The sequence below is a fragment of the Rattus rattus genome, chromosome 2 (assembly GCF_011064425.1).
Source record: "Rattus rattus isolate New Zealand chromosome 2, Rrattus_CSIRO_v1, whole genome shotgun sequence".
NCBI lineage: Eukaryota > Metazoa > Chordata > Mammalia > Rodentia > Muridae > Rattus > Rattus rattus.
In genome coordinates this window covers 216,241,318-216,263,410 of record NC_046155.1, presented here as the reverse complement: position 1 = coordinate 216,263,410, position 22,093 = coordinate 216,241,318, and the positions used below count along the sequence as shown (strand labels likewise).

The 22,093-nt window shown below is 36.9% G+C and overlaps 1 protein-coding gene across 1 annotated transcript in view; it reads left to right on the top strand.

Annotated features, from left to right (window-relative positions):
- Bclaf1 (BCL2 associated transcription factor 1) overlaps window positions 1-21,076 on the top strand; it is a 28,965-nt gene extending 7,889 nt beyond the window's left edge. Inside the window, 12 exon segments of the mRNA XM_032894933.1 lie at window positions 1,521-1,634; window positions 2,439-3,350; window positions 4,524-5,189; window positions 5,329-5,498; window positions 7,468-7,573; window positions 8,676-8,760; window positions 11,331-11,506; window positions 12,647-12,657; window positions 12,660-12,826; window positions 13,848-13,994; window positions 18,325-18,537; window positions 18,672-21,076. Coding sequence (XP_032750824.1) covers window positions 1,531-1,634; window positions 2,439-3,350; window positions 4,524-5,189; window positions 5,329-5,498; window positions 7,468-7,573; window positions 8,676-8,760; window positions 11,331-11,506; window positions 12,647-12,657; window positions 12,660-12,826; window positions 13,848-13,994; window positions 18,325-18,537; window positions 18,672-18,677 — 2,763 coding nt within the window. The 5' untranslated portion in view covers window positions 1,521-1,530 and the 3' untranslated portion in view covers window positions 18,678-21,076.
- The last annotated feature ends 1,017 nt before the right edge of the window (window positions 21,077-22,093 follow it).

Here is a 22,093-nt window from a genome sequence, read left to right as displayed (position 1 = left end):
TGTGCCTTCCCCCTGCCCCCTATTATTTTTCTTCTGGATCTCTGAAAAATTAAAAGTGACATTTGGTATGTACATGCAGTGATTTACCATATTTAGATTTTTTCAGGAGAAGCACATTTTATAAATCAGTACCGTTATTACTATCAGCATGTAGTGAGGTCTAATTAGATAAGCATTTAGAAAAGTTAAGTTAGAATTTTCTTGTAATTCTGATATTTCTTCTGATCTCTTTAATCCCTTTATCTTTTCTTGCTCTTTTTTACCAACAAGATACAGGGTGAACTTGGCATTGCCCTGCAAGTTCCTGCTGCTAAGAGGCTTTTAATCACTTTTATTCTATAGGAGACTATATAGTGCACATCGAGAATTTTGTACATGAAAAACAGTTTAGTGCCTTAAGTCTATAAAGCACTGTGATGACAGCTTGGTGAGGTTTCTTTTTAAATTTATTTTTAAGTATTGTGCCAGTTTTTTTTTTTTTTTAAATGGTACGTGTGTAGGTGTTTGGTGGTGCATGTTTGTTGGATCCTGTTACAGGACTTCTAAATTGTTGTTAGCTGCCAGGTGGGTGTTGGAAATGAACCCCAGCCCACTAGAAGAACAACTAGTGCCTTTTGCTCTTTTTTTTTTTTTTTAATTGAAAATTTTCTTATAGTATATTTTGTATATTTTTATACAGCATATTATGCTTTTCTTTCTTAATTTCTTTCAGTTCCTTTCCACTTTTCTAACTTACATATTTTCTTGCTTTTTAAAGCAAACAAAACCAAACAAGAAACACAAAACACTCCCACAAAAACACAAATCAAAATAAGTAAGCAAAAGACTATTAAAACAAAAAAGTAGTCAAACAATGCAAAATGTGACAAAAAGTCTACACTGTATCTACAGAAATACCACTGCGTTCATACTGTGTTGACTAAGTACTCTTGGTATGGGGCATGCACTGAATGGAGTGTGCCTAACACACCTATTGCGACTCTATTGGAGAAAATTGACTTTTGCTTTGCTAGGTGGTATCATTTGTAGATAGCTTCTTGGCTAAGGGTGGGACCCTGTGCACTCTTCCTTCTTAGTGTTGGGACCCCATCTTAAACAGTACTCTTGAACCACTAAACCATCTCTCTAGTCTGTATTGTGCCACTTTTTAGTGTTCTTTTCTTCGGGTTTCTGTAGTACTCATATAATTTTATCTTTTTACAGGTGAGGTAAGTAGGCTTTTATATTGGGCAAAGAAAGACATTTAACATAACTGTTGTCTATCATTGCTCTTTCAGACTTCTGTAGTTGATTGGTGCCTTTGGTGTTAACATAAGTATTAAGTCCATAGAAATGTTTTATCTTGAGTATTTAGTATCTGTAAGGGAAAGTGGTTTTTAGTGATAATAGGTCTGTTTTATAAGTAAATATTCTTTTGAAAGAAATGACTTGTAAAAATTCAGTTGTTTATATCTGGAAATAAGTAAATATCAAAATATCTTTTTGTATTAATTTAACCGATTTTGCTTTCATTTGATTAGGAGAAAAGAAATGGGCCGCTCCAATTCTAGATCACATTCTTCAAGATCCAAGTCTAGATCACAGTCTAGTTCTAGATCAAGATCAAGATCACATTCTAGAAAGAAGAGATACAGGTGAATGAATGTGTTTCTGGTGCTTTTAGTAGTGACATAGTTATCTTAGTGTCTGCTGTAAACAGAGTGTATAGGGTATTGTTCTCTCCGTCAGTCTACCATTCTCAGTGAAGCTCCGTGACTTGGATTTGTTGTCTTCATTTAGAATTGAAATTGAGAACTGACTCACGGTCTGAGATTGACTGTACTGTGTTAAAACATGATGAATTTCTTTGTTTTCTCCATCTTCAGTGATAAACTGGATATTTTAAGAATTTTTTTGGTACCGAATCATATTGTTTTCTGGTTTTTACTGAGTCTGGTTTTTCAAGGATAATCCCCTCCCCTTTTTGTTTAAAAAAATGATTTTTTTTCTTTCAAATAATATCTATAGCACGAGGATAGGAGCCTATTAAGGATTAAAATTTGTAATTTTTCTGTATTTTATATAATCAGCCTTGCCTAATATCTGTCATTTTGCTCTGTGCAATTCCATGTAACCCTTTACCCTATTAGCAGTACATGGTGCCATTTAAATTTCTCTTATTATGAGTTTTAGTGCCATCCTAGATGGAATACAGTCTTGTGTTGGATATATTGATAGCCTCCCCCATTTCCTGTGCCTACTTTCCCATGGCTTCTCTTATCCATTGCTCGTCTTGGACAAAAGCTTTAAATATACCAGAAACTGTAAACTTTTTCAAACAAATGTTTTAAAGTATATATAATTTTACCCTGTATATATGTTTTATTCAGCCAGATGTATCTAAAATGTTAAAATGACGTACTTCATTTTTAAAAAATTGATACTTATTTCATTTTTAGTTCTAGGTCTCGTTCCAGAACATATTCAAGGTCTCGTAGTAGAGATCGTATTTATTCTAGAGATTATCGTCGGGATTACAGGAATAATAGAGGAATGAGACGACCTTATGGGTACAGAGGAAGGGGTAGAGGGTATTATCAAGGAGGAGGAGGTAGATATCATCGAGGTGGCTATAGACCTGTTTGGAATAGAAGGCACTCTAGGAGTCCTAGGCGAGGTCGGTCACGGTCCAGGAGCCCGAAAAGAAGATCTGTGTCTTCTCAAAGATCCCGAAGCAGATCTCGCCGGTCATACAGATCCTCTAGGTCTCCAAGATCATCATCATCTCGTTCTTCATCCCCTTATAGCAAATCTCCTGTCTCTAAAAGACGAGGGTCTCAGGAAAAACAGACCAAAAAAGCTGAAGGGGAACCCCAAGAAGAGAGTCCTTTGAAAAGCAAATCACAGGAGGAACCAAAGGATACTTTTGAACATGATCCATCTGAATCTATTGATGAGTTTAATAAATCTGCTACATCTGGTGATATTTGGCCTGGCCTTTCAGCTTATGATAATAGTCCAAGGTCACCTCATAGTCCTTCACCTATTGCTACCCCACCCAGTCAGAGTTCATCATGCTCAGATGCCCCCATGCTTAGTACAGTCCACTCTGCCAAAAATACCCCCTCTCAGCACTCACATTCCATTCAGCACAGTCCTGAGAGGTCTGGCTCTGGTTCTGTTGGGAACGAGTCTAGTCGATATAGTCCTTCTCAGAATAGTCCGATTCATCACATCCCATCACGAAGAAGCCCTGCAAAGACAATCACACCACAGAATGCTCCAAGAGAGGACTCTAGGGGGCGGTCCTCTTTTTATCCTGACGGAGGAGGAGATCAGGAAACAGCAAAGACAGGAAAGTTTTTGAAAAGGTAAGAATCCTAAGTAGTGCATTTATATTGTAGTATTTATTTTAAAATAATGTTGTGCTATGTATTTACATGTTTTTACTTGTTCCTGCTTGATAATTGTAAATTGTTTTAATTATGTAAGGGTTTTGATAGTTCTATTTTTGTTTTATTAGCCATTTCAAACAGTTCACAACTAGCAGTTATAAACAAGGAAAAACTAAAGGCCTAAGATAACCAATATTATATATTAAACACATAAACAGTTTTGTGTTAGAGACTTTTCCCTTTTTGCTTTAGAATGTGACCTTATATAAACAGTATAGTCATGTGACATATTGTGTGGTAATACAGTCCAGCTGTCAGTACTTTGTGAATTCTTCCTGACTGGGGAAAAAACCCTTTGTTTCTCAGTCTAATGACATTCTAAATACTTGGTTTAAATTCTAGTTTCAAGCATTACAGAAAGAAATGCTAGCAAACTAACGAGAATTAGGTTGTTAGTAAGTGGGACAGGTATGCTGTTTATGATTTTTTTCCCCTACTGTGAAGCCTGGAATATTTTCCACTGAACTGATGATTAGTTTCTATTAGTACCAGAAGTCCTTATCTTCTAGAGCAGATTTTATATGATTTATATTTTGTGATTGAGGCAGAGTATTAAATACCTCATACTTTGTCATTAAAGTATATTTCTGTGAGGTCTTGTTTATATTGACAGAAAAGGTAAATACGGTAGCATATAGTTCTATTCCCAGTGTTAGGGAGGTGGAGGCAGAAGGCTCAAGAATGTCTACTTTAGAGAGGTTGAGGCTAGCCTGGAATACCTGAAGCTTTACTGCAAAATGAAATTGAAAATTTGAGCATAAATACAAATTGAAATTTTAGTAGGTATTTGTATTGTCTATTAGTGGTTCCTAGCCTCAAGGTTAAATTTAGGCTGTATTGTATATTAGGATCTCTTAAAATTTGCATGTGTTACTATAAAATTGTGGCAGGTAACTATATAGGTTTTTGAGCGTGACTTACTTTAGGAAGTTTGAAAGTATAAATTCGGTGTGAGTGCTTTTAATGGTTTTAAAAGTAAGATTAGGTTTCAGTAGAGTAACTTCCTTTGGTTGGGCCATACATTGAAATGTGCAGGTTGTCTACGATGAATGCAGTCCAGAGTTACCCTCTCTTCTTTGTTATTCACAGGTTCACAGATGAAGAGTCTAGAGTATTCCTGCTTGATAGGGGTAATACCAGGGATAAAGAGGCCCCAAAGGAGAAAGGGTCCGAGAAAGGCAGGACAGACGGAGATTGGGACAATCAGGAGGTTCTAGATTACTTTAGTGATAAAGAGTCTGCAAAACAAAAGTTCCATGATTCTGAAGGGGATGACACAGAGGAGACAGAGGATTATAGACAGTTTAGGAAGTCAGTCCTGGCAGATCAGGGGAAGAGCTTTGCTACTTCATCTCACCGGAATACTGAGGAGGAAGGACCCAAGTACAAGTCCAAAGTTTCACTAAAAGGCAGTAGAGAAAGTGATGGATTTAGAGAAGAAAAAAATTATAAACTGAAAGAGACTGCATACATAGTGGAAAGGCCTAGCACTACAAAGGGCAAGCACAAGGACGAAGACAAAGGCTCTGACAGAATAACAGTGAAGAAAGAAGTGCAGTCACCGGAGCAGGTAAAGTCTGAAAAGCTCAAAGAGCTCTTTGATTACAGTGCCCCTCTACACAAGAGTCTGGATGCACGAGAAAAGTCCATCTTCAGAGAGGAGAGCCCGCTGAGGATCAAAATGATAGCCAGTGATTCTCACCGTCCTGAAGTCAAACTCAAAATGGCCCCTGTTCCTCTGGATGACTCCAACAGGTAATTCCACAGTGGTGCCTAGTAAGTAAAGTAGAGGTACTTAGTGATGACATTACTCTTCTCAGCGTGGAGTTCACACATTCAAACCAATGGTGTATTCTGTTTGTGTGTGTGTGTGTTTATTTTTGATGTATTCTAGACCTGCCTCCTTGACTAAAGACAGGCTACTTGCTAGCACGCTTGTCCATTCTGTCAAGAAAGAACAAGAATTCCGATCCATCTTTGACCACATTAAGTTGCCTCAGGCCAGCAAAAGCACTTCAGAGTCATTTATACAACACATTGTATCCTTGGTTCATCACGTGAAAGGTATGCTTGGTAAATGTAGTATCATGAATTAAGCTTTTCTTGCATGCATAAAAAGTAGAGTTGAATAATAGCTGTACTAACTGAGCCAGCAGGTAGGTACATCAGTGCTGTTTAAATGTTACACATTTGGAAAACATGCTGTGGAAAAGCTAGAGTTAGCATTGTGACTCACTAGTAAAAGATAGGATGATCAGATGACGGGAGTTAAAATGTAAAAATGAGTGTCACAGAGAAGTACGATCCAGATTTACTTTGAAAATTTAAATATCCTATTGCATGTGAAAATTAACTGTCATTGTATGCTGATGACTTGGTGACTCATAGTGGGTAAGTTTGTAGTAACTCTAGGCAGTATAGTTGCTGTTGTTTACTGAGAGTTTATAATAATAGGTTCCAGAAATAAATGGCTTCATTTTAGCTAAAGCCAATTCATATTTTCATCAGTATATTGTTGTAGTTTAAAAACTACTAATAATTTTCAAATACTTGGGGTATGTATGATTTGGTTTGGGGCAGGTAGGTAGGTTCTGCGTTGGTTATTTCTGTGATTAGCAGGTTCTTTCCCAGAAAACTCGATGGCTGTTGGTCTTTTTTTTTTTTTTTTAAAGTTAGTCCTGCAAACGACTCATAATGGCTGCAATTTGTCACAGTTCCTTATGCACTGAGTGACTTTTTTGGCTATAGTCAGCATGGTAGCAACAGCATTTTGCTGTTGGCTCTAGATAAGCTTATGAACCATATCACGACTTTCATGGCTATAGTATTGTGCACATACAATTAGGAAGCATTAACATTTTTTCTTTTTTTTTTTCAAACTTTTTTTTGACCTGTCACCACACTTTACAGTTTATTGTTGAATTTTGAGATGAGATTTTGATACATTTTTTCCTTTTTCCTTTTCTTTTTTCCTTTTTTAGAGGATCTGTAGTTATGTTTCATAATTGGTGTTGTGCAACCGATCTGAACAGCTCTTACTTTATATAGAGCTGAAAATGCCCAGTGATGTTTTCTTTTTCATTGTAACTAGGTCCTGGAATATGTTTTGAAATGCCAAAATCCATGTTTCAAAGTAAAATAGCTGTTGAAAGATACAGGCAAAGTTGAATCTTCTGTCTTCCTGGCAAAAAATGGCATAAAAACTGAGTTGCTAGCTCAAATTCCTGGGTTTCATGGAATTATGATTGAGGCACTACCCTGGTAGTGGCCGTTTCAAGTTTTAATGATTGGTTATGAGACATGTGCTGGATACTGGGCGGTAAGTTGACACAGATGTATGTTGACCTGTTAAGCAGATAGCTTGCTTCATAATGTAACATTTCATAGTTGATGACTTTATACGTCTATTTTACATTTACAGCATATCTTAAACTGGTTTAGACACTAATCAATATTGTTATTACTAATTTAAAAACTGCTTAAAGAAAGATACAGTATCATATGTGCTGTCAGGTTTGCCAAGATGCCAGAATTTTTGGACGAATTAGTGAATGTAAATGAATTTCAGAGTGCCCCCCTCCCTAATTAAGTGGCAGTACTCACTTTTTTAGTAAAACCGTTTCTGTTGATATGTCATCATAGTTAACATAATTTTATTACTTATTCAAACTATCTGTAATTTTCTTTATTTTTCCTGCAATGATCAGTTGAAACTTTGTTTAGTTGGCAGGGTTTAAGGACATACCACCTATCGTTCCTTTTTGAGGAAGTTTATTAGCGTGGAGTTAGTCTTATTAATTGTGCTGAGGTTGTAGTTAGTATAGACAGGGTCCTGTGACGACCTTTGCAGTCAGTGTTGAGGTAAGAGGAAGTAATAGAGTAGGAGTTTCTATTTTAACACTTGATTCTCTTCTGCTAGGTTTCTTGAGTATTTTTATTTTCTCTCACCTGCTACATGCCCTTCTATCACAAATGAAAATCCCCTCTTAAAATTAAGATTCCTAATTCGACAGTATTTCTCCTAAATCAACAGAGCAATACTTCAAATCACCTGCAGTGACCCTAAACGAGCGGTTCACTTCATACCAGAAAGCTACTGAAGAGCATAGTACCCGGCAAAAGAGCCCTGAGATACACAGGTATGTGAAGTACTGAATTCGCATATAAAATGTTAGGAGAAGTATGCTGTCGTCATGTCATAAGTAAACTTTGAACTCTTTCTCCTAGACTGAAGCACTGTACCTGGACGTTAGGAAAAGTTTAATTTTTTCCCCCTGATTTTTACTTTACTTAGTTTAAAATGGTTAGAACTTTTATATACTACCTTTATTCATTGTGGAATTTAATAGCTGTAAGTTTTGGGGGCCTGGGTTGGGGAGTGACTGTCTCAAGGAACTTTGAATTCCTGAGATAAAAATGCTTGGTGTGGACCAGAAGAGTTATCGTGAAAGTGGGTGGATGTGAAGCCAGCAGCTGTGTAGCATGCAGTCTGTGTTCTGGCTTCCATTCCTTGGGGACCAATTATCGAATGCCTGACATTACTATTTCATCTGCCGATTGTGTCACAGTGGAAACTCAGAATCTAGCTTGGTGCTTAGTTCGTGTATGCTGGTCGTTGATGACTGCTCAGAATGCAGTGAGAAGTTCTAACTACTCAAAGCCTGAAATGGAAAGGTGCAGAATCAAACACAGGATGAACTAAAGATGAAATGATAAGACTCTTGGAAGGCAGTAATTTGTTATTAGGTCAATACTGACATTGAATAAGTTAATTCATTTTAGTTGCATGGTGATTTAATATTTAAAATAATAATGTATTACTTTTCATGGTTAAAGTTTAATGTGTAAAGGTCTGCTTTCATTTGTATATAAAGATCTACCCCAAGTATTTTAGTTGGTTTGAGGCAGGATTTTGTTATGTAATTCTGTCAAGCGTCCTACTCATTGTGTAGCCTATGTGGACATCAAACTCAAAGCAGTCCTTCCTCTTTCTTATTTGTCTCAACATGGGGAGTACTGGGATTAGAGGCATTTGCCACCATATCCAGTTTTTCATTAGTTCGTAATGCATATAATTTTTATTTCTTAGTTTAGGAATTAAATCAGTAGACTTAACTGTGCCAGATTGGTTTCTCAGGAGAGATATAACTAATATTTCTCACCAATGGGTAGTAGTACTATTTTTCTTTTGAATCAGAAGGTAAATAATATAGCTACAAATACACTTTATTTTATATTAAGGAGGATTGACATCTCCCCAAGCGCTCTGAGGAAGCATACCCGTTTAGCAGGAGACGAGAGAGTTTTTAAAGAAGAAATTCAAAAGGTAGTTTTTATTTTATCAATGTTTTTGCTTTTTATGTGAAAATGAGCTTAATGATACTAAACTAAACGTTTACTTAGGCAAAATGATTACATCTTTTTCTTTTAATTTGTAAGTACATAATGTTTATAGTTGTGTATCTTAATTTAAACCAAGAAAACTTTTCTGAAAATGCTTGTCAGTGAATGGTAAATGTCAGTCCTAAGGATAGGTAGACAAAAGATTAATGACTAGGATATAAATTATACCATGATTTTTATGAGGTTTTGAGATGAGATCTATAAGTCAGAGTTTGAATGTCTTTTAAAGTTAATTGTATTTCTGCTTCTTCAAAGAAGTTAGCCTAGTGCTGTCCTTTTGAGAGTAGCAAGTTTTGACAACCTAGGCTGTCTTTGAACTCATGCCAACACTCCTTCATAAGCTTCCGGAGTGCCTAGCTTACAGATGTGCACTGTCATACCTGCCCATTGCACATTTTTGTTTGGTTTACTTAAGAAATAGGCAGTTTTACTTGGGATCTTTACCTTCTGTTTGGTCCTATTCCAGTTTGTTTTATATCTTAATATTATCCCTTAGATGTCTGTTTTCTAACAAGAGACAGAAAGGGGATGTATCCTGATGGGAGGGGAGGTGGGGAAGAACCGGGAGTAGAGGGAGGGGAAACTGTAATCAGAATATATTTAATGAAAAAAAAATCTTATGTTCAATTTAGAAGAAAAAGAAAGAAAGAAGCATTTTAGGCTGGGTATAGCTTTATTCCCTGCACCCAGGAGGCAGAGGCCAGCCTGAGCTATGTATAAAAGTTCCAGGCTTGCTGTGGCTACATCATGAGAGGGAAAAGAATAGGAATTCTAAAAACTGATGAGCAAAGTCAACTTTGGAACGAAACATGTTTCATTTCTATTGGACTACTTAGGGATTTGGCTTTGCAACTGTTTAGATAATACAGGTAAGGTGAGGAAGCCTTGGCTTGGCGAGACTGTAGTGCAGCCATAAGGTACTTAATGGTGATTCAAGCTGACATTTATTGAGTACACTAGTTCATATGACTTTATATATGCAGTTCAGGTCCAGTTTAGTAAGATAGGCAGTAGAGGTGGCAAGGGATCAGTTCTATTTTGAAAATCTGGGTTCTGGAAAGTAATTAACTCTTAAACCTTGACTTTTCTAATTAAAATAATAAGGATGTATCTGTTCTGTAGAGTTGTGGAAGATTTGGGCTGTTTTGGATTTTACTTATATTAAGAGGAATTACTTGACAGTGCCAGTGTACAAGTTTTTCAGTAGGGTGTGCTGCTAACTGAATTGGTTTTGAAATCTAGAGCTTAGAGGTAAGGCGATGCCTCTGCGCAGGAGATAACAGGATTAGAAAAACAGACTGGGGAAGGAACAGTTCAATACTTAAAAACCAAAAAACCAAAAGCTTTGACCTTATTAATACCTTAGGCTTATTGTGTTTCATTTCTTCAACAATTCACTTTGTCTTTGGTCTGAGAGAGAAGTAATAACTGATAGATGACCAGGAAGACTGATAGTTGGGCTTGGTTATCTTTTTGTCTTTAATGAATAATTAACGTGTTGTTGATTTGAAATTACCTGCTTAGCAAGATTTACAGAGTAGTTTCACTTAGATACATTGTTTCTTATGGAGTCAGTAATACCTAGGTGATTAGACTCCTTACTCTAGGGACAAATTGGTGAGTCGTACTTAACATTGAGAGAGATTTCAGTTTCGTTGATGTTTATGAATATTACAGTTAGACGTCCCAGAATAAATAGTTCTCGTTGTTGAATAATATCAAGGATGGCCACATTGTATAGCATCTTACTGATGTATAATTTCTCTTCATTCCTAGATGCCTCTTTTCAACTCCTAAGTTATATAGTATTTGAAAAAAGCAATGGAACAAGGAGGAGGTGAACTGTGACCCAGTTAAACTAATGTCTGTTGCAATACCTGAATTGAGAAAGGGCAATATATAGCCCAAATACTGAGCACAGGATTGCGAATAATATCTTTTTGACTTTGTTTGACATTTGTTCAACCTCAGTTTTATTAATCTTATTCCACTTGCATGTCATGAAAATTGCAGACTCCCTAATTTTGAAGTATCTTCTGTCGGGTTTATCAGTTTATCTGGGAAGAGCTTGTTGTTCTGAGGCTTAGTTAATGAGACCATAACTCCAGGATCTCGATTACATGCTGAAACCACATTGCATCTACAGATGATAGCTTTAACACTGTCCAACTACTTCATAAAGGCTATTTGCAAGAATGAGGGGTAATAATGATTCACTGAGTAAAAAGATGTACCACTTTGCTGAATGAAAGTTTCTTATGGATTGCTTTGAACAATTACCATAAACCTAAAAATGCCTTGACGTTTTAGTATATCTCCGTAAATGCTCAGTAAAATGCAGTTTTAAAAGAAATTCCAAGGACGATGGCAGTACATGATGCAGTAGTTTTTGATATTAAAGTACCAATTTAGAATCTGTTGTGATACAACTGCATGTCTGTACACATTTCTGTTTCTTCCATGAAATCTGTATTTTACATGTCTTTTCTACAGGGAGATAAAAAATTAAGGTGTGATTCGGCTGATCTTCGGCATGACATTGACCGTCGCCGCAAAGAAAGAAGTAAAGAGCGGGGAGATTCCAAGGGTTCGAGGGAATCTAGTGGATCAAGAAAGCAAGAGAAAACACCAAAGGATTACAAGGAGTACAAACCTTACAGAGATGACAGGTGACTGTTAAAGTTGTCTTGACTTAGGCTCTAGCTTCTAATTAGCCTTTAATAATTGTCAGCTTAATTGCTTTCAATTTTGACTGTAATCAAATGTTTAAATTTAAACAATTAAAATTATTTGTTTTACAGCAAAAATGTATTTGTCTTTTACACGGCTTATGGTGGATGAGGACAAAAACTTTGGAATAGCAAGCTAACACTGAAAAAAAAAATGACAAATTAATGTGTCCTATTATCCAGGCTACATCAGGAGGTTGGACTTCAATGCAGTGCATTTCTAGAAACAGTTTGTGTAAGAACTTTGGTTCGTTATGCTTGATTCCGCACTTTTTCAACTCATAACACCCAGAGTACAAGACTGTTAAAGTGTTATCTAGTGGTTTAACATGGGAAGATGGGGGGAGGAAAGCCCAGGAAGTAGGATTTTGTACATTAGTCTTTGAGAATTGTATCTCCCTGGATACTGTTAGCAGTGGTAAGAGTTACTGCAGGTGCGACCTTTTCGGGTGTTCGTTAGAGTCATGTAAAATTATCTTTACCGAGTCAATAAGTAGAATAAAATGTATTATAGAGAAGTTTTTTCTTGATGTTCATTAGGTAAATGGTGGATTTTACTTGTGCTTTTAAATTTATGACTTATTTATAATGTTACATGTCTTTTTATTTCTATCATAATATTGTGGCCCAAACCAAGCAGACTGTTCTCCCTCAGGGCGTATGTAATAAGCTGCAGTCTTTTTAAAACTTGGACTCGAGTTCCGACTGGGGCTGTAGCTCAGTTGTACCTGCTCACCTAGCGTGTGGCGGGCCCTGGAGTCAATCCCCAGCTACCACAACAGAACCAAACCACTCTTGCCTTTCCTGTTATTAAAATAACAAAAAGTTAGAAGTTAAAATCATAATGGACTGAACATTATTGAAGTTTGCAAACTACCAGTTTGTAGCTGGTAGGCTGTAGTATTAATTATGTAAAACAATCAATGAAGACAATTGGAAACAGACTGTCAGAATTTATACCTAATTTTACTTATAATAATTTTAAGCGGGTACTTTTTTTTTGAACTTAAAAACATTCCTCGTAAGATTTTAAATAATTCTTTATCTTAAAAAAAATAGCACATGTCTTTTATTTTTCAGCAAACATAAAGGAGAGAGCAAGATCATTCTCGGTCATCGTCCTCTTCAGCATCGCCTTCCTCACCCAGCTCCCGAGAAGAGAAAGAGAGTAAGAAAGAAAGAGAAGACGAGTTTAAATCTCACCATGAGATGAAAGACTACTCAGGATTTGCAGGAGTTAGCAGACCACGAGGAACCTTTGTAAGTGACAGTTACCTTTGATCACCCCAGAGTGTTTATCTTGGAGAAGTGTGCAGAGGGGAATCAGATATTCCTTATAGGTTATTTGTCCTCTTTCCCAAAGTCAGAAGCAGTCTCAAGTGATAAAGCGGTATTTGAAGTGCTGTCTTGTCAGTGAAATGAAGTGCCAGTCAGTGTGAGAGTTTGAAGCATCTATATAAACTGGATACCATTTTTTTTTTTTTATTACTTTCAGATCAATGTTTCAGGAGTAAAAGTTCAATTCTTTTTTTTTTTTTTTTTTTTTTTTTTCGGAGGAGCTAGGACCTAACTCAGGCCTTTGCTTTGCTAGGCAAGCTTTCCACCACTGAGCTGAATCCCAACCCCAAAAGTTCAATTCTTAAATCACTTAATTTTGGAAAACCTGTTTTAAAAATACTAAAACCGATTTATTTCTCTGTATTATTGCTGTTTTCATTTGCCTATTTAGCTCCTTGCTTATATGTGTACCAGTCACACAACCTTCCTAAGTCTACATAGAATGTAGTATTATGCTTTTATAAAGTTCCTGAACTGTTAGAGGCTTACATGTGCAGTACATCTCTCAGGTCCATACTGTAACCTTTAGCTGTAGCCAGTTGGGTCTTAAATTCATTTGGGGGAAGCAGAAAGGCTTTCCTTTCAGGGTAATAGACATGGGTTGACACTTGAGACTCTGTCGGTGTAATTCACAGAAACTATACAGCTTTTGTCTAGTGGAAAGGGGGACCTGCCTATGTTACTGTTTGAGATACTAGTTCCAGCACATGGAAGTACATATTCTACTACTTCAGAATATTTTCTTCATTCAACTTTCAGTAGGCTTGGATATAAAATGGCCACCAGTTCCATCCTGAGTGGCTGTGTAGACAGACAGACAGACAGACACACACACACACACACCCAAACACACACAGTCTTGTTACTGCAGTACAGTCTAGCGTTTGCATGTAACTGAGTGCCTGTGACCGCATTACTAAACACGTGTGTTACTGTTAACCAGTTTCGGATCAGAGGCAGAGGAAGAGCCCGAGGCGTTTTTGCTGGGACAAACCCTGGTCCAAACAACTCAAACTCCACTTTCCAAAAGAGACCGAAGGAAGAGGAGTGGGATCCAGAGTATACCCCAAAGAGCAAGAAGTACTTCTTGGTGGGTGTTAGAACTCTGTTTTATTTGGTTTGTGTTGATTTTCCAAACATCCTAGGTGAATACATTTCAGTGCAGATGGTCACCATTATGAGATTTTCATTGTAACTTGGGCGAACATTTTTTTTTTTTTTAATATCATTACTTAAGATGTTTGAAACTTTAAATTCATTTGGGTCCCTTTAGTTTCTATGCCTGACTTAACATCACACAGTGGGCTGCTCAAGGTAAATTAAAAATTGCCTGATTTAACTGCCACATTCAGAGTTGAGTTTAACATCTTTTGTATCTGTGTAGAAGACACGTCTAAGTATGGAAGCCTCTTCATTACCTTGTACTTTATTCCCTCGCTATTTATTTAAAGACAGCATTCTTCATGGTTCTTGTAATGAAGGGTCTCCAGGTTTTCACAATTCATTGGAATAATAGGCAAACTAGGTATTGAAAAATGAAATTGCTAGCAAGATCTGTTGGTTTTGGTTCTTGGTTGTGATGGATATGCTTTTCCTGTTCAAATTGCTTTCTAAGGGTTAAAATGGGAGTTTGTGTGGGTCTGGAAGGCTTTCTGGATAGATGGTAATTTTGTTTAGTTGGACATGGGAGGGGAACAGGTTGTATGTTTTTATTATAGGAGCAGATTATTAAGTTACCCAAATGTACCAGAATATTAGTTTTTAATCATATCTTCTCAGGAAGTCATGTTTCTGAGGCTAGTTTTGAAAATTGTAAGCAAGGCAGTAAATAGTTAATGGTAGAGGATGATCAGATTTGAACATCTCTAGCAGGTTTGCTTAACTAAAGGATAAAGCTATATCCTGGAATGAATCTATTTGGAAAGGATCAGTAACTTATTGAAAAATGAATCTTCTCCCTATCTAGGTTGGGTCTAAAGTAATTAGGAGAAAGCAAGAGTGAATCCAGTGGATCCAGTGGATCCGAGATATAATTTAGATCAGAATTTATTAGTTGTCAGCATCTGTTTTCATGAATCTTTATTAAATTGGGACATAAACATTATACGTCTCACATTAATTTTATTAATGTGTTATTTTAAGAATTTAGTTATTTGCTGAGTGTTGCGGTGGACACTTTTAATACCAGCACTCTTGAGAGTCCAGTTCCAAGCCTACATAGAGAAATCCTGTCTCCTTCTTCCCCTTACCCCCCAAAAGAATTTAGATATTTAACAAGTAATGATAATAATTTGTTATTATGACATTTTCTTTTCTTTTTCTTTCTCTTTTTTGGTTTGAGACAGAGTATCTGTGTTTAGTCCTAGCTGTTCTGGAATTTGCTCTGTAGACTAGGCTGGCTTCAAACTCAAGAGGTCTGCCTGCCTCTGCCTCTCAGAGTGATGGGATTAAAGCTATACACCACTGGCTGTGGGCTGTAATTTAACATCTTTGGTCTGTGTAATATATGTTTACAGGTACTGACAGACTGATGGTTGATTTATTTCTGTACTTAAGAGCAATTGAAGTAGCTACTTGGATTCACCAGAAATAGCATTCGCTTTACATACAGACTGACTATAGACAGCATTGAGAACAGAGATAGGAACCAAAGTATCAGTCAGAGGAAAGGAGCTCATACTCTAGTGTCAGGAATTAATGTTTAGGAACATTTAAGCTGGCATGTTAGTGAATATCTAAAATCCCAGCAGTCAGGCATAAGGATAGACCTAAGTTACACAATGACTCACATTCAGACATGAAATAAAGTTTAAAAAAAAAAAAACAAAACAACAAAACCCTTTGAGTTGAAGCTATTCTATTTTCACAGATGACCAGTGATTCAGTTACTGAGCAGTTTGACTATTTGAGGTAGCAAGAATGGGATTTGTATTTAATACCATGTACCGCATTCCAAGCCAAATTTCTGATTTGTGATATTCATTCTCCCTTGGTTAAGTTGGTGTGAGTCTTGAGTTTCTCATCATAAGTCTTGGCTTTGTGGAAGGGTGTGATAATCAGTAATAAGAGTTCTGTGAAGATACCAGTGTCAGTAGATCCTGAGAGACAAACATAGGGAGTTGGAACAAGTGAGGAGTACTGAGTGGGCAAGGTCTCGGGACAGTAAAGGAATGTAGAGTCAGAGGAACTTGAAATTTCAGTTTTTAAAATAATACCTCATACATTTATTAATTAACTGGAGGAGATTGAGACAGGATCTTGTTCTATAGACCAGGCTGACTTTGAAATGGTTGCTGAATGTTAGCATTATAGGTTTGTACTCCTAGAAAAACTTGACTTAATTGTGTTAAGCGGAGAGATAATGGGTACTGGAGGTCTTGAGTCCATTATAAATTCCTTTTTAAAATTAAAAAAAGGCATTCTGACTGTTAGGTAAATATTTAACTGCTGTCTGTGAAAAAATTCCTAAAACTAGGAGACTCAAATTTTGAATGTAAGAATTTGAAAATTAAGACTGTTTCCAGTGACTGAGGACACCTCAGTGGTTAGAACATTGGAATTCCCAAGAAACCCTATAAAGATGTTGGGTTTGTGATCTGAGGGCCTATGTGTAATTTCAGCCTCTAAAGTAGAGATAAGGGATTCCCCTAGCCACAGTTTTCATGTTGAACAAGGTGGAAGAGCAGTCAAGAGTTGTCTCCTTCTTTTTTTTTTTTTGTTCTTTTTTTTTTTTCGGAGCTGGGGACCGAACCCAGGGCCTTGCGCTTCCTAGGTAAGCGCTCTACCGCTGAGCTAAATCCCCAGCCCCTGAGTTGTCTCCTTCTTAAGTCCTGCCCTCCACTGGCATTCACATAGACCTGCACAAGCACCCATACATATGCCACACACATGAAAATGGGAAAAGACGGAAAAATACTGTTGTTGGTGTCCACCCACCCACTGTTTCACATAGCTGCTGTAAGAATGAATGTGCTCTGAAAGAAACAGCTTAATCTCCTGGGTTCTAGTTTGTTTTATTTCAGATGAGTGTGTATCTAAAAATAATGACTAACCCGACTGGCTTTGCTACTGGCCTTTTCTATTTCTATTCTGAGTTGCCTGATACGGTAACTCATTTACTGCCACTGGTTTTCTTTCTTTGGTGTTTCTCCGTGTTTAAGGATAGGAACAGAGAGCCACTGGTTCTAAAGACGGGATGAGTAATTGCATGTGTATTCAGAGCAACGTCTCACCCAAGCAAGCAGGCACACTGAGTCCTTGCTTGGCAGACACTGGGCCAAGGACATTTTACTGCGTCTTTACTGTTCTTTCTAGACTGCCTCCCTCTATTACAATGAGGTAGATTCAGAGAAGTTTGTTTCTGTTGAAGGTGTAATGGGAGGTCCTTTGTTCAGAACTTGTTTGCCTCTTCCTACAAATTCAAAAAATATTAAAAGCAACACCAAACAAAGCTCTAGAAGTGGGTGTTAGTGCCATAAGGGAGCATGAAACTGTAACTGAGTAGACATTTTGAGTGGCTCTCTTCGGAAGTCTGTACTTCTGTGTAGTGTGGGAAGTCATTCTTTATAGAGTCACACACATCCCCACCTGCAGTCTTCATTCTTTGGTAAAAGTGTCAAAAGATACAAGGTATTAACAGCTAAGAACTGTTCTTTCAAATAGCCTAGTACCTGCCTGTATAATTCTAATTTTTAAGTTATGTAAGTTAATATGCACAAATGCTTATGATGAAAGGCATATTCTGTTTTGAAAACAGTCCTTGTGACACATTTTAAAACATTTTAGTAAGTGAGTCCTTGCTCAGTACAAGCACTTAAAAGGCTGTGCAGCATTCCCGAGCTCACACTTGCATTGTGTTTGTTTCCTTGTAAAGGCCCATTGTTTTGCCTCACTTGTTATCTCATAGTGGGCTTAATTAGTGAGTTAGTGCAAGGGAGACCTTTAGCCTTTTGTGCTGCACTTTGGAATGGGAATACTTTACAGACTTTTCAGCTTTGGAGATTGTTTTACTTAATAGAATAGTTTGTAAGTTGGGGAGTAACTGTGTTTAAGTATATTAAAAACTTAAGTTTGGAACATAATAGTTTCAGTACTTATATGAAAAACAAAGTAACTTCAGGCTGTGCTGTTAAAATTTACCATTGAAACTCCTAGTCTATAGACTGATGCGTATTTACATCTAGATTTAAATCTCAGTGTAGGATTTTAAAATCTCTTATGCTTGGCATAGTTTACATGATGCAATAAATATTTATAGTATTATAATGACAGTTTGTATCTTTTGCAGTATCCTTATATTTCTTGGGGAGGGGGAGTTTTTTTGAAGTTCATTACTAGCTGTATGATTAAAGAATGAATACTAAGGAATTTCTTTACAAGAACACTGTTTTATTGATGTTTCTTTTTAAACCTTTCTATAGCACGATGACAGAGATGACGGTGTGGATTATTGGGCCAAAAGAGGAAGAGGTCGTGGTACTTTTCAACGCGGCAGAGGGCGCTTTAATTTCAAAAAATCAGGTAGCAGTCCAAAATGGACTCATGACAAATACCAAGGAGATGGGATTGTTGAGGATGAAGAGGAGACCATGGAAAATAATGAAGAGAAGAAGGACAGGCGCAAAGAAGAAAAGGTAGACATTTTTCTGACTTTTGACAGTTTATTTTGTATGAACTTGGCAGGCAAATGAGTTGATCAACTTAGAAATATTATTGATATTAACTACTCACAGATTTACTGACCTCTAATTTCTTTTTCCCTTTTTAGGAATAGTCTCAAGATTGCATCAGGGAGCAGAACTTGACACTTAATTTTTTTAAACCTGATTTTTGTTTTCAAATAAGAATGTAAGCATTTTACTTAAAATGTACTGTTTGCAAGTAGTCTATAGAAATTTTGTTTTAAGTCTTCAAATATCTTGAAAATAGTAGACTGTATGTTGAAAATTGTACTGAAATAAAGTAGAAGACGTTCAATATCATATTTGTAACGATCAACTTTTAAGCCCTTTGACTGTTTTTGTTACATGCCTTGTATTTCTGCTTTGTCTATTAGATGTGGTCAAGTACAGTTCTGTGACAGCTCTTAGCAGCCTCCCTGTTAATGTTTGACCCTGAAGTGAACGTTAGCTCTACACAGATCCACACAGATCCTCAGACAGGAGTTGTTCATAGTGACCACACTAATCGTTTTAACTGTACATATCAGTTCAACATCTTTGAAAATTTGAACACTACATAGTAGGGTGACTAATTTTTGAAGAATATCACAAAGTTACTATTATGGTAAACTAGTTTCACACTTCAACAAATATATAATGAGGACAGTAGCTTTGTTAATAGCTAAAAGGTACAAATTAAAAGTTAGATTTGAGAAAGTGGTATTTTTACTGAAAGCAAACAAAGGCCTGTAAAATAATTTGAAGAGACTTTCCAATATGAGTTCAAAATTGAATATTCTCTTCCATTCTCATTTGATAGTTTGAGTCATGGTCTTAGATACCAGCTACCTACAAGAGAGAGAAATTGGTTTGTAATATCAGTGTAAGTAAATTCCTAATTCCATAGACCTGATTGTATTAAAAACAAAACACAACCAAAAACCCCACAAGACCACGACAGAGTTTGGGAGTCCTTCTCCCGTGGAGGAAGGTTAGCCTGCAGCGTAACGTGATGCACGTGGTCATCCAGTCCCTGACTGGAGAGCTCACTGTTAGTGGATGCTTGAACAGCTGTAGACCAGTCCGTAATTTACAAAAGACTCGAGAAATGCAACGGGTTGTTTAGTTGTGTTTAAGTAATTTGTTTTTTCTCTATGTTGCTAATAGAAGATTTTAGCAGGAAGCTTGTATTATTGATCTAATTTCAATTTAAGTTTATAAAATGGCCTTTTTTGGGGGAGTCTATTCTTGAGGTAAATAATCTCTCCGCTATTTAACAGCTCTTGAAGGAATAAAGTAACCTTCAGGGCTAAGAACTAATTTTTAAACAAAGGTAAGATTAGCTACATTGCAGAGATTAGTCATGTATTTTGCATTTAAAAAAGACAGTGCTTATTCTGTTACTGTAAACTTTTCACGTTTTGATGATTATACAGTGTCTTTGAACTGCTAAAACCTTTTGGCAGCAAAGTTAAACTAAAACCAAAGTCACCTGTGAAGTGTTTACCCTACGGTCCTCAGGAGTAGTCAGTTTATGTGATGCTCCCACTCGTCGTCACCATGGAATCATTTAGTAAATCAGAAAATACCTGCAGAGCAACTTTATTGCTTCAACCTGGACATAAATAGTTATTTATAATAACTATTACAATAGTTTAGATTAACTTAAATGCAAAAACAATATGTGTTTAATCCCCTAATAGTTTTCCTACCATTTCTATTTTCCATGAATATACAACTTTTATTTTAGCAGTTACTTGGTTATACACTGAATTTTCACGTTTGTACCTGTTCAGGTTTACTCTTTCCACAACAAAGAAAAGTAGATTGTTGAAACTTATTTAATAGGGAGTACCAGGCTGTATTTAAGTGGTTTCTTCCATTTTGTTAGTCCCACTGCATCCTAGTAAAGGGGTTGTTAGAAGAACTGCAGTAGAACACCACTGTGAATATTCTCCTCCTTACAGCCAGACACAAAGTAGCCTGTATGTATTCTTTGAGATCACCATTTAGCTACATACTTCATGACATGTTACAAAAGCTGCACAGAGCCTCTTGGTAAAGCTGCTTGCATACAAGTGCCAGGAAAATAACTGTTAGACAATGCATACTATATGTTACACGCTGCATACTATGTGATATACACTGCATACATATACTTCCTTTACCCAGAGAAAAGAAATAAAAAGGAACCAAAGGATTTTCCCAGAAAAAAAATAAGAAAACAGTTTTAGAAGGCCATGACTCAATTCTTAGGTTTGTATGCTTCAACATCTTAGGAATTTTAATATAAAAAGCAAAGTCTTTCCCAGTTGCACTCTATTTCAAAGAATTGTTATTGTTCCCTTTCGTCACAGTTAAAATCAGTGTTGGGAATTAAATTATAATTTGAGGGGAAAATATCCAATGAGAATGAATGTAGATGGCTAAACGATTCTTCCTCAGTGTGGTGTATATTTCAACAGGGACCCTTGTAAATTGTCATATGCCAATAAAATGTCCTAAGTGGTAATAGCTGGTGTCTGTTTACCTGACTTTGAGGCTATTGCTGGTTGAACTCTACCCAGCTGATTTCTATGGCCTGTTTCTAGAATTTGGAATACCAACTTGTATAAATTTGATCTGTGGTTTGATAAATGATTTTAATTTTTTAAAACTGTCTTAGTTGCTTTCTTGTCTTCTTGGGAAGATGAGAGCTCATATGGTTTTTAGTGAACCATTCTGAAAAGCACAGCAGCTCCAGATTGGTAGTTCTCAAAGAAGAGGGGTCCTTGAAGAGAACAGACTTGACTTGTAGCACTTGGGTACCAGGCTGAAGTCGGTCAGAGCTGCATCTGTCTTCAAAAGAAGACTTTGCTGGACTCCTATTTTGTTTCGAGACAGAGTCTCAAAGGCTGGCCTTACGTCTATAGCCAAGTGTGTAGCCAAAGATGACTTTTACGTCTGATCTTTCTGCTTCCTCCAGTGGTTGGGATTGAGCCTGGGGCTTTGTGCATGCTGAGCAGACATTCCACTGAGTTAATGTCCCTAGCTATCTGCTCTCCAAAAAGTTACTCTTTGTTTTCCTTAAGATCCAGTACAATTGAAATATTTATCTTAAAGATTATTGAAAATACAAAAGAGTGTGTGTGTGTGTGTGGGGGGGGGTGGCGACTGGGGCCTGTGCCCACGAAGGCCAGAAGAGTGCATTAGATTCCCTACAGTTAAAGACAGACAGTTGTGCACCGCCTTATGTGGGTCCTGGGAACTGAACTTGGTCTTCTAAAAGAACTTCATATTTCTTTTAACTCATGAGCCATTTCCCTATTCTGAAAAATTGACCACTTCCCCACGTGTTTTGATTGCATGTTATTTATGTGTATAGTTACGTGTGATGTGCAAGTGTGGTGGGAGATCCAAGCACAACTTTTTGGGGCGTAGTTTTGTCCTACCCTATTTGTCTCTGGTTGTTTAAGGTTGACAGAAATCACCTTTCCCTGTTTGCCTCCTTGCTGGCCCAGGAATTGACAACTTTTAATACATTTTGTAG